Source organism: Anopheles coluzzii, chromosome 2, assembly GCF_943734685.1.
Source record: "Anopheles coluzzii chromosome 2, AcolN3, whole genome shotgun sequence".
NCBI classification, from domain to species: domain Eukaryota; kingdom Metazoa; phylum Arthropoda; class Insecta; order Diptera; family Culicidae; genus Anopheles; species Anopheles coluzzii.
The window spans coordinates 113,789,026-113,801,028 of NC_064670.1; the positions used below are offsets into that span (position 1 = coordinate 113,789,026).

The 12,003-nt window shown below is 41.6% G+C and overlaps 1 protein-coding gene across 5 annotated transcripts in view; it reads right to left on the reverse strand.

The window, feature by feature from the left end:
* Positions 1 to 2,107: 2,107 nt before the first annotated feature.
* Positions 2,108 to 12,003, reverse strand: part of LOC120961629 (uncharacterized) — a 114,078-nt gene continuing 104,182 nt past the window's right edge. For 4 of the 5 annotated variants that reach the window (XM_040385512.2, XM_040385507.2, XM_040385506.2 and 1 more), the window contains one exon: positions 2,108 to 5,134. In XM_040385512.2, the coding sequence (XP_040241446.2) occupies positions 5,047 to 5,134 (88 nt within the window). In that variant the 3' untranslated portion in view covers positions 2,108 to 5,046. Of the gene's footprint in view, positions 5,135 to 6,109; positions 9,128 to 12,003 lie in introns of those variants that run through there. The other variant, XM_040385511.2, reaches the window with a different exon arrangement.

The window sequence follows — 12,003 nt, forward strand, 5'->3', positions numbered from 1 at the left end:
ATGAGCAACCAAAATAACCTTACAACCAAAAAAAGACGAACCCCTTTGTAATCCTTCTCATTCGTCACTAGTCGCCGGGTTCCGGGATTTTGGGCCCCGCCAGCGGCACTGTGCTTACCTTTCGAGTAGATGTTTCTCGCGATCAAATATACACTTTAGGCCGGGTATGTCAAGTACGGCTAACAACTTTTGATTAAAACTTGCCTTCTTCCCACTTTGCTGCACCATCCTGCACACCCGACGATGCTGTTGAAGTGGCAGGTAAAGAGCAAAAAAAAAAAAGGATACAGAGTTTGTAACTAAATTTCCCAGAAAAAGAAACTCAATCCCGCTCAATGTGGGTAGGATTATATTCATGAACAAACTTTACAGACTGAATGTTTTCACCTAACGCAGTTCCTGTGCTGTGACAGCTCACTAATCATACTGGGCTTGTCTTACGTTCCGTCCACCGTCTTTATTGATCATCGCATCGTAATGATCGCGATCAGATCACACCAAATTAGTCATTGATACACATCCCATCTAGGCCCTCTCTTGCACTTCCATAAAAGAACAAAACGTGTCCGAAATGGATTTTCTCCTGCCCTAGTCCTGGATTTTTACGGTGCGGCGCCATGTGGGGATTATTAGAAATTAATTAGAAAAGGAACGAATCCCGATCCCCTGCTGGGATTTTGGTCGCAATGGTGATGGTAAAGGCACAACGCATCAGCACGCCCCGATCTCGAGATATCGTGCTTCTTTTATTGTCGACCCCAATCGGGCATCCATTAGCGAGACTTGACAGCGAGGCAGGGCGGGTGGAAACGATAGTAACGCTAGCCATTCCGTCCCATATTAGCTGGCTGTCTGTTGCGCTCTTGTCCCGGGTGGATAATGGCGATCGATGAATATTTTTGGACGGCACTGCGTAATTAATCCATCCATCACATTTGCGAACGGGAATGGTGTGTGAGACTTTTATTGTTTTTTGGTTACAGGAATGAAAGAATTGAGCTGTGCGTGGTGGTGTATTAGCTTTGCTAATCTATTCTTTACAAAATGCAAAAGTAATCCATTGCTCTTCATACGCTAGCTGCATGAGGACGCTGTTTCCACAAAGAGGACACAATTTACGTGCTTTTCACCGTCTCGAAAGTTCAAAAAGTGTGTCGATTGTGTTGGTTCGTAAAATGGACACGTACGACAGACGTGACGATTTACGGTCTTGGGGAAACTTTATCCTGTAGCACATTGCAATTTTGGTTGTTTTTTTTGGATGGTTTTGTTTGACACTTTTGTCCCACGGTACTGAAATTCAGGAGATAGAACTTCTTCATGCTAAAGAATTATGTAATAATATGCTAATCATGAGTGCTACAAACGAACGATATCCTCGGGAGAGAATAATATAAAAAGTAGAGATGAAAGTCTGTAAGTGCTCGAACGAAGATGTTTTGAACCAAGCACGAACCAAGCAGTGCTGGAATATTTACGAATGTGTGATTATTTTTAATAAAAGTTAACACATTTCATTTAACATTTAAATATTTGTTAAGTCATTGATTCATAAGAAATGATTTGTTTTAAAAAATAAATAAACTCACTTGGTAGTCGACGCAAGTAAGACGTAAGTAAGTAAGATAAAAGTAAGTGAGGGCCGGTCTGGTGGTACAGTCGTCAACTCGTACGACGTAACAACATGTCTGTCATGGGTTCAAGTCCCGAATAGACCGTGCCCCCATACGTAGGACTGACTATCCTGCTATGGTAACAATAAGTCACTGAAAGCCAAGCTCACTTCACTAGTGAGTACAGGCACAGGCAGGCCTTGACCGACAGCGGTTGTTGTGCCAAAGAAGAAGAAGAAGAAGAAGAAGTAAGATAAAAAGGAAGGTCTTTGAAATTGTGGAGATTTCTGTACTTGCCGACAGAGGGCATTGCATCGATTGATTGTTATTGCAGACTGGTGGTACTAAGTTTATATACTCATTATTTTTAGTACAAACTATTGATCTGATACTTACCTTCCCGCAATACAAGTAAATTACCCGCTCCTTGGTTTTTACTTCTTTAGTCATTTTCTCAATACTTGCAATCTGAACAGGACAACAACATCAAACGGTATGTTAAAATACTATCTGATGGTTTGTTTATTTACTTCTTATGGTTTGAATTCCGCTGTATCGCATCGCAATCGTCCCGGATCAGTAACCGGCAAGAGGTGCGTGGGTAGATTGGGTGATAGTAGTTCTGTTACATAAAAGTGTGCACATTAAAAGAGGTGTCGTATCTAGTCAGGCTTAACGATACTTGCAAAGAACCTGCACCTGCGTTCTCTGAGTGATACGAACGTTACATGAGTATGATCACGCTCATTAGTAGCGAATTGGTTTACACGTTTTCGTAGTTTCATTGCCGCAACAAACAGGGACATCAGTTTAAATCTGCTACTTCTAAACGTTACACTATGTTTACTGTACCATATATTCATCTTTGTTTTCTTTCTATCTGGATTTTTTTGTCATATTTATTTGTTCATCCTCCCTCACTTTATGTATCGCGAAACGTGAATCACAATGAAGTCAAGTCGTGGGAGAGTGATCTGTATGTTTGCTCTACCGGTACGCAAATTGGTTTTCACAGTAATGGTCCTCGTTGTTTTTGGTTTTTGGTTGATAGTAATTTCTTTAATGTTATAATGAGTTGCACGATAGTAAAGAGTCATAGATACAGCATAGAACAATGGGTATAGTTTAAAAGTGTTCCAAACAACAACGATAGGTTTTGGAGAAAGATGGAGAAGTGATTTGTTTCCCAGGGAACTTTCAGGGAAGGATTATAAGACGCTAGCCGTAGAATAGTTGTAACAAGTGTACAACCGATAGCACGTTAGACAACGATAGGTGTGAGTGTTAGGATTTACGAAGAGAATCGCACAACTGGAGATATGTTTAACGGTGCAGACAGAAAGAGAGAAGGGAAGTGGAAAGATTAACGATTGATTTTTTTTTACAGTTTTGTACGAGATTGCTAATTTAACTGGTGTTTTTTTCGCTTCCTTTTCGTAAGACAGGGAGGTGAGCTTGATGACCTGGGGATCATCGATTAAACTTCTTCGACACGCGGCCCTGGCCAGGCTACTCACAGGAGAGTGTAGTGTTAAGGCTTAGTTGCATAGTGGTATGCTTAGAATATCGTCCGGGGCTTTTCCTTTTCCGGGGGTGTTGGTTTCGTTATTATTTGTTTTTACTAACCTAACATTCAACTTTGATATTGTTGGGTTGTTAGGGTGATGCTAACAGAGTGCTAATGTTTTTCCTCCACTTTTCCCAATACAACAATTGCTATATGTTATGAACATTCATTGAACAATTTTTCGGTTTTTATGTACACACAATAGGGTACTCTTAATTCTCGCAAAAGACATTCGAAAGTTATATGGTTTTGCTTATTATTTCTTTCACATATCCCCGCCCAGGTGTTTAGTACACGTTCCATGAAAAGTTGCTAATCAGACATTGAATCAGTTACACAAATCGGTACTAGAACGCTACTTGAATATGTTCATGTGTTTAAAACTGTCTATTTTCCCTACCGATAGTGATCTCATTTCAGCTGTCTGATCACTGCCTGTGTGAATTTATGAGCGCACTCTGTACGAAGGTTTATGGAGGGATTTACCGAAACAAGACACAAAGTGGTCCCGTGTCATATATAAAATGTATCAATGGTTTTATCCTTATGCTTAGTTTCCTTCAAACTTTTTTTTTGCTGTTTTTTTTTCATTTTTCGTTTAGAAATTCAGTATTATACTTACGAACTGCTAGCCCATGTAAAAGACTTACGTTTAGTACATTTACTTAGTACAATACAGTATGTAACACTGACTGACAGAGGTCGGCTCAAAGTGGCCACGGGAGCCGGGAAGGAACTGTGTTGACACTGGTAGTTTGTTTTGTGGTGTAGTCGTTGTAAATTGACAATCATGTAGCCAATGCATAACCATAGCTAAATAGGCAGCGGAATCCATATGTAGGGTACTTTCTTTTGGATGTTTTAGTACTACTGCTTGCTTACTCTACCTCCAGCCACGATAATACGCGAGAGCATTTCTTTGTTGAGTTATTTTTGGAGGAAACATTATTGTCTCTTAAACATATAACATGCATGCATTTACTTTCACATTTTAACATTTGGTTCTGTGTGACAATATCTTCCCTCTGCACTTCTCTTTGATGCAGTTTATAAAAAAAAACTAATAGTGATTTTAGTGCAACTTCAATCAACGCTTCATTTATTATGCTACTTTTTGTGCGTCAAATTTTAGCCCCCAATCAGTGAAATAATGACACCACTAATTGGCACGTCTCCTCTAGTGACGAGCGAAGGGCCCGCCACATTTTTCCCCGTGCTTTCATCACATTGATTGGTATGTTGAACTCACAAAAACACTTTTCCGATGGTAAAAACGAGAAAGATTACCATAAATAAAACCCAACTCTCAACGGTGCGCGAACATTCGCCATTCGTCAAATAAAACTACAGCCAACGATCGGCTGGCCGCTTCGTTTTCGTTTGCTAATTATCACTTGCCTTCGTCCGTTGTCCGCTGGTTGTTTGAATCATTGCACGTTTCACGCCGCGGTACTATTAATTCAACTCCCGAAGAGGATTTCTACCGACACGTCCGGGAGCATCATGAAGGATCGCCGTTACAGGCTCGATGAAAAGCTCGCCCTCGAAAACCGAGTGTCATTCATTATCAGCTAGGTAAATATTTACACTTGAAATTAAACCGTCTCCATCGAGGTTCGTGGTGAAAACAGAGAGATTCCATTTCCAAAAAAAGGGAATCCCTTTTTGTTCGAGGTGCCGGTAAGCCTTTCGAGATATTTGAATCATTTTTTTTGGATCTCTCCTCAATGGACGTGATTTTCCCGGAGGGATGTCATTCCGTTCCGGCCATTGATTTGTTATTTTAGTTAAATAGGTAAATTGAAACAATTTGCAATTACACTGTCGATCTGTCTCCATCTGTTGGCACTGACGCTCCGGTAGCGTTTAATAGCGCTCCTTCTCTAACGGCTCATCTGTGGAGCTTGTGCTAGCGACGTCCGTCTCGACCGTCGGGTTCTTCTCGAGCTGTTTGCTAATGATGACAATGTTGTTTTGTTTTTGTTTGCCCAAGTAGATGACCATCAACCGGTTGCAAAACCAGCAGTGTGAGTGTGTGTGAAGGGGAGAAATGGAAAATTAATTCAATTACACTGGCAAGCTCCAAATCAGTCCGCATTGCGATGACAGGGCTGCGGGAAGTGACAAAAGCAGGGGAGTTTTGAAGCTTTTTTTCTTCTGTTTTGGCTTCTTGTTGCTTAAAAGTCTACGACTACCGTTCTATGTATTTGTTTTTCTATATGGTTTGTCAAGCAGTATTTTCCAAGCAAAAGAAATAGCATGAAAACGGAAATGGCAATGACAGGCGTAAGCTTGAAGAACGGGCTCTAGCGCTAGGGGAAACATCATCACTAGGCGTTTGTTTGTCTGTCGTCGAGGGTTTTCCATGATTGACAGGGGCAGGTACACAATGACATGCTGAATGTTTGACACTTTCTCGACACCCGGAATTCAGAAGGGGCTGATGAGTAACAGATACCGGACAAGGTCAGGTGCTAATAGAATAGGAAATGTATACAAGCAGGATTTGAAGCTGAAAAAAACTCCTCAAAATAACGAGTGGGGCAAATATCGAAGTTTTTCTTCTGTAATACGCCTGCAATACGTTATCGGGTCAACTGATTTCTGATGCTGGCTTATTACTATTTTTTTAAAATTTAAATGTGGCTTTTGGATAAGTAGCATAGCATAACATAGCATTAACAGCTTTTAAAGATTAACTTGCTTAAAAATTAACCGCGCATTAAGCGTCAATTGTAGCACTTGGTAAAGCAAATTGCATAGCTTCAGGCGTATGAAATGAAGTGTGTGTACTAACAAATAAAGCTTATTATAAATATATGTCTAAATACTAGGATTACATCATATTATTAACGTAAATAATAGTCTCAATACTACTTTGCTATAAACGAACACGAATTACTTACTATAATAAATGAAAACTATCGAATATTAGGTAACAATGTTCTGAAATGAATAATGTAACCAAACAGCTAATACAAAACAATTACACAAAATGTAATCATCAATGGTTTATCTATTTTCTCAGTTTTACTTGTCCTGTTTAAAAATAGAAAATAACATAAATTTGATGAGGTTCAATTATCATTTAATTTAACCATTTAGCCGATGATGATGTAACAAATTGTTGCGATAATTTCATTTTATCTGGAAACATAAATATTGTCAGCATTTTCAATACATCTTTGTCCCCCGCGAACCATATCAATTTCATAAAGTACAAGCACTTATCTTCAAAACCGTGACGTGCCCAATAAAAGTGTCACTTTCGCTGGTGGACTCCCCCAAAGCCATTCACCAAGTCGTTTAAAAATGTTACAAAGTCCAATCGTTGTCGCTCGTTCCATCGCTCAGTTTTTGTTGTTTGCCATGCGTTCTCGAGAGAGCATTTTAGTTACTTTTTTTACAGCTTTTGTTCGCACAAACATCATCAGTCCAAAGTGGCCGTGAAAATGTATGCAAATCACGGTCAACTGAGCAGTCTGGCGCAGAGGATGCTGGGCAAAATTTTTCTTATCACTAGATTGGGGTATTTTTTTTGCAAGGTGTGGTTGGTTTGTTTGTTTTTTAGTACATCATTAAAAAAACGCTTCCCCGTGGGTGTATGATTTAGTGCAGCGGCATGGGCAAGCATCGAGAGCGGTCGCACGTCTGCAGCGAATGGGGTAGCGCAAACGATAATCCATCCAGCTCACAAGCACTGCGAGCCCAGCGGGCTTCATCACGATGGCAAATAGCACACCATTACGGACACCGGTGTTTGGGCTAGTACGACGAAGGTGCTACCAGGAATGATGGCGAGAAAGTTCATGAAGCATGTAAATGGTTGTAAAATTGTGGTGTGCTACAGCGAGCCTTTTTTGCTTTTGTCTGACCATTCGGCTTTGCTAGATTGTTGCAAATTGCTCCATTCGCCGAGCGGATATGCTGTATCAAAAAGAGTTCCCAAAGAGCAGGAAAAGTTTTATGACGCTTCCGCGCTATGGTGCTGCATTATCGTTGGGGTTTTGATTTAAATAAATGCCACTGCATGACTCGACGATGGTGAAGATGAGATTTTCTTTCCGACTGTACTGTGTGGTCATGCCAAACCTTACAAAAAAAAACCGTGCCAATGTGTAGTCAAGTGGTAGTACAAAACGAGGAAACGAGATATTTCTCCCCGGTGAAACACTCGCACCGAGAGCAGTTCAATGGAGACAATTTATGCTCTAATGGTACACATTGGGGCAATATATTGTACATGAAAATCGATGATTGCTCGTGGCAGAGGAGCTTGAAAGGGGTGGCACTTTGTATGATTTATCATTATGATTCGTTCCGGGGGCACGGTTTCGCATCGAGCACCAATGTTATGAGGTTGTATATGGACTTGCCACCTAAGTGTGCAGAGCATCCTTTAAAGAGTCATTTATCTTGCTGAATATTCATATGAAAGAGCTCCGACTGTTCCCACCGGTAAGTGTGAAAATACTTTTTGCACATGATACATGATCTCCCTTGGAGCTCCAATCAGGCAAATTTTCTGCTGAAAGAAATCTTTTTACAGAGCAAAGGTGAGAATTATGGCAAACATTTGTATTGCTTCTTTATAGCACGATGCCATACGTTTATTGTTTCGTCTCGCACTTAGTGTGGTCACGTATCTTTATTGTAGCAACTCGAAATCGGGACACAAACGGGTATATTCACATATCGTACGTAGGAAAATAAATAGGTCCGTTCGCTTCAGCTACCTTCCGACTTGCAGCTTCCTACTCAGCCTGTCCAGACTCCAGTCGAGCTTAGTAGCTTAGAGGTTTAGAAGCACGGGCTTCTGCTAGTGGTTGCTGCTGCTGCTGCCGTTGCTGCTGCTGGGTTTGCACAAGCATCTCGGAGAACCACAATATGATCTCAAAGACATTGATACTGATATAAAATTTGCTTACCGGTTATAACTATTAGTACACACGCAAACACACACATACATTCATACGTACGTCTTACACAGTTGATTCGTGTTTGGTCTATACTTGCTAAACGATACAATTGGTTCCCTTTTGCTGCTCGACTATAATCAGTTCTATCACGAGTACTAAATTCGAAAGGTACGAAAAACGGTGATCGGTTCCAATAACATTACGAAACTTTAAATTTCTTCCTGATGTATGAGTATTAACAGGAAAATGAAATGATTGAAGAGAAGATCCTACTAAAATATACGCATTCCTGCTACTGATAATGTCATACAATTTCGCGTGAACATGCTGGTACTAGATTGATGGCACTCGATTGCTAGTATCTATGGTTCGTTTGTTCGTTTCTATCATAAAAGCGAAGTTTTGGTTTGAAATGCCGGATGAGCTACAGGTTTGATCCGTCAAGTAAGGTTGATAAACTGGCAGCCGTTTGTGGCAGCCTCAGTCACTGCACGTGGTTTAGTCCGATAACGATCACATTAAAGCTCGGTTCGGTTGAGGTTGTCAAGGAAACCAATGGAAACTCAGCACCGTGGTAAGGATCGATCTGGTTTTGTGGCATGGGGGCCAGTTACGGAGAGTGCTCTTGATCCTTCTGCTACACACATTTAGCTACTAGAGAGATGCGATAGATTCCTGTCTTGGCATTGGTCCTGAACTATCCGTCCCTTCTTCGGTCAATCTTCGTATCCCTAGCCCTGCTTCGGTTGGTTGCATTTTAAAAAGGGGAAAAACAATATATCAAATTGTTCTATACTTTGCAACTATCAAGTGTATAAAACAGTTTTATATAATTCTAAGTATCTCTTAGTATCTCTAAACGGGCCCTTCTTGGTTGGGGTTTCTATTTGTTCCATTCAGGTTATTCCTCTATCCTCAAACTATCACACCTTTGAACGCTTGTCCGATGAAAATAGAGTCGAAATGAGCTTTCTACTAAGTCCCTAGCTGTCTTTACTCGTTCCTTTACTTTGTATCGATTTTATAATCTATTTTATAAAACAATCAGTGGTGTAAATAAGAAAACAGGCCGAATTTCGTTTGAGTGTTTGTGCGTTTGTGCAAAGGAATGCAATGCAATGGAGAGAAAGAGAAAAAGAGAGAAAGAGAAAGAGAAAGAAAAGAGAAAGAAAGTAAGAAGAAAAAAGTTATGATTAGTTTTAGGCTCGCAGGTGCAGATGGCGTTACATTTGTCAAAGCGGGTTTTGCGATAGGGAGGGATGTGGAATGAATATTTTTCAAAGCCTAATTATTTACACACCACAGGATACGTGAACACGAATACTAAAACGTTAAACCAAAAATAAATGATAAAAAATGATTATAAATGCTCAAAATATTTAGCCTACACAAAAGAACGAATACTTCGGGTGAAATTGACATGAAGAGCTGAACAAACGATCAGTCGGTATGCACGAGTGGTTTCAATGTTTAGTTCCGTTTTGAGTCCTGCATGTCTATCCGGAGCACGCTCTATTTGCTACATTCAAACTCTCTTCAAGCACTAGAAATCTAAGTCTACCGTAAACCGGTTTGGGTCACTTGATTGGCCCCTGGCAGGTATGCAATCAGGTGCATTGTGCTGAATGTGCAGCGTTTCTCTTGCGATAATGCTCTTGCAACGGCAATAGCAGCAGCAGCAGCAGCAGCAGTTGATGATAGTTGATGCCGACCTTCATCCGTAAGAGGATTACGAAAATAATTGGCTTCAGGGTTCGGTTGGTTGGTGCGGAATGGTGGCGGCATTGCGCAGCGAGCAGCGTGCGATTGCTTCCGATGCAATGCATTGTCGTGTCGAATGGCACCTGGTCAAGCTTGGTAATCTCCTTTGGGAGGATGGAAGGGAACTCCCGCTGGCGGTGGCACCGTTTATCCTGCCAGCGAGCACGCAACGGTGGTTAAGGATCAAACCGGCCTGCAACGCTTCAAGTGGGTGCCGACAGCAAGCGTTACTCCCCAAACCATCGCCCTGTGACGGTGCGGTTGTGCTAATTAGGTTGCACCGCATTACTGTGACGAACGTTCGATTTAGCGAAACCGTTTGGATGAGGATGGCTTGCGATGGCATCTTTAAACAAGGCTATGTTGGTTGCAGTTGGCTCAAGCTCATTCCGTGCAGTGTTATCGCACCTGGGAGGATGTTGCAATTGCCTTCACATTGTTCCCGATTGGTTTATTTCATTGCAAGGATTGTTTGGTTTGGGGTAGGTGTGCTAATAGCTGGAAACGGTTCGAAGTATGCTACAGCTATACTCAAGGCGAGCGCACAGGAAAGAGCTTTGCAAATAGCAGGGTTTACGACGATAGTAAATGCTTGGTTGTTTACATTTTATTCATTGCCAGTGTAACGACAACAGATCTTTGCTGGGCTGTTTATGGGGGTTTCTTCTTTGAAGTTAATTAACTGCGATGGATGATCAAATATTCATTGGAATAATTCGTATAAATTCAGAATATTGTACTTATTCATCTATGGTTAAGGCAGCTAATTGCCCTTGTCTGAATTTGGCTGAATCTAAAATTTATTTATCAAAAAAACTTATCGCAAATCAGTATGCGCTAATAAATTGTTCATAAGAACCAATAACATTAAATTGTTTTAATTAAACACTCAAAAATATGTGCCTTTCATTTCCAATGCTCGCCACCAAGCGCAATTATACATAAAGTTTATTTGCCTGTAATTTTCACCCCCATTAACTCCGCATTTGCCAGATTTCCCATTCAACCTTAAAGCTTTCCTTCGCCCCAGAAAACAAACAAACCACGACGTAGGAAATAGTTGCGGCAAACAAAAAACCCACGACAACGATCGACAATCACGGCAGAGTGAAATGGGCACAGAATGGTACCGAAAGTATCCGTTTCTAATTTCTTAAACGTTCTCGTGCCACTCGCAACCAAGGAGGGCATTGCTACTCAACGGCAGAAGGAAACCACACACATACACACACACACACACTGCCTCAGTCAACGAGAAACAGACCCCATAACCTAAAGCTTATCACAATTGGGCACACTAATGGTGCAAATGGTGGTGGGAAAATCGTGCCTTTGCTCCGGGGTTTCCCATTGCCGCTAAATGGAGGTTTGTTTTTAGCCTGCAAAAGGACCGGTTTCGGTTTTGGGTTTGGGTCGATTTGCAGCTAAAAGAACTTGCTTTCGTTCCATATTATCCCAGCCCCTCCACGATCAACACGGTGTGCATTAGCACAATGTCTTTGCTGGTTTGCCTTCTCATCCCTGTGCCATTGGTTGGTGGAGGGAAACAGCGGAAAAGCTCGTCCCATCTTTTGTACACTTTTAAAGCTCACATTCAGCAGTGGCGGCACACGGTAACAACGGATGCACACACGTGTGTGTGTGTGTGTGTGTGTACTGATTTGCGCCCAAGGCAAGGGGAATATTTGCGAAGCATTTCAGCGACAGCAGCCAGCGACTAACAACAAGCGTGTGTGAGCGCTCGCGCGACCGGATAATAATGCTGTAATCGAAATCCGGTCAAGTACACGGATGCTTCCCGCTCGCTAACGGAATTGCCATTTCGCCAAGTGCCTTCACTTGACGTGGCGTGAAGTGGTTCGTAGGGCGGTGGGCAAATCGAACCTCGAGTATAGTGGGTTGCTTTTACATTCACCCGGCAAAGGTACCCTTGGGTGGCTCGAAAACCGGACGGATGCTTTCTACATTCGATTTCGCGTCGCCTCCTCGAGCACGTTATTGCAGCGGAGGCACCGCACGACATTGCCATTCTTATCGGGTGTCATTGGAGTTACATGTCATTGGGCTGAGGTTGAAGGAGAATAAGAATAAGACACACACACACACAAAAAAACAGAAACCCCTTGCTAACCGACTCTCGTGC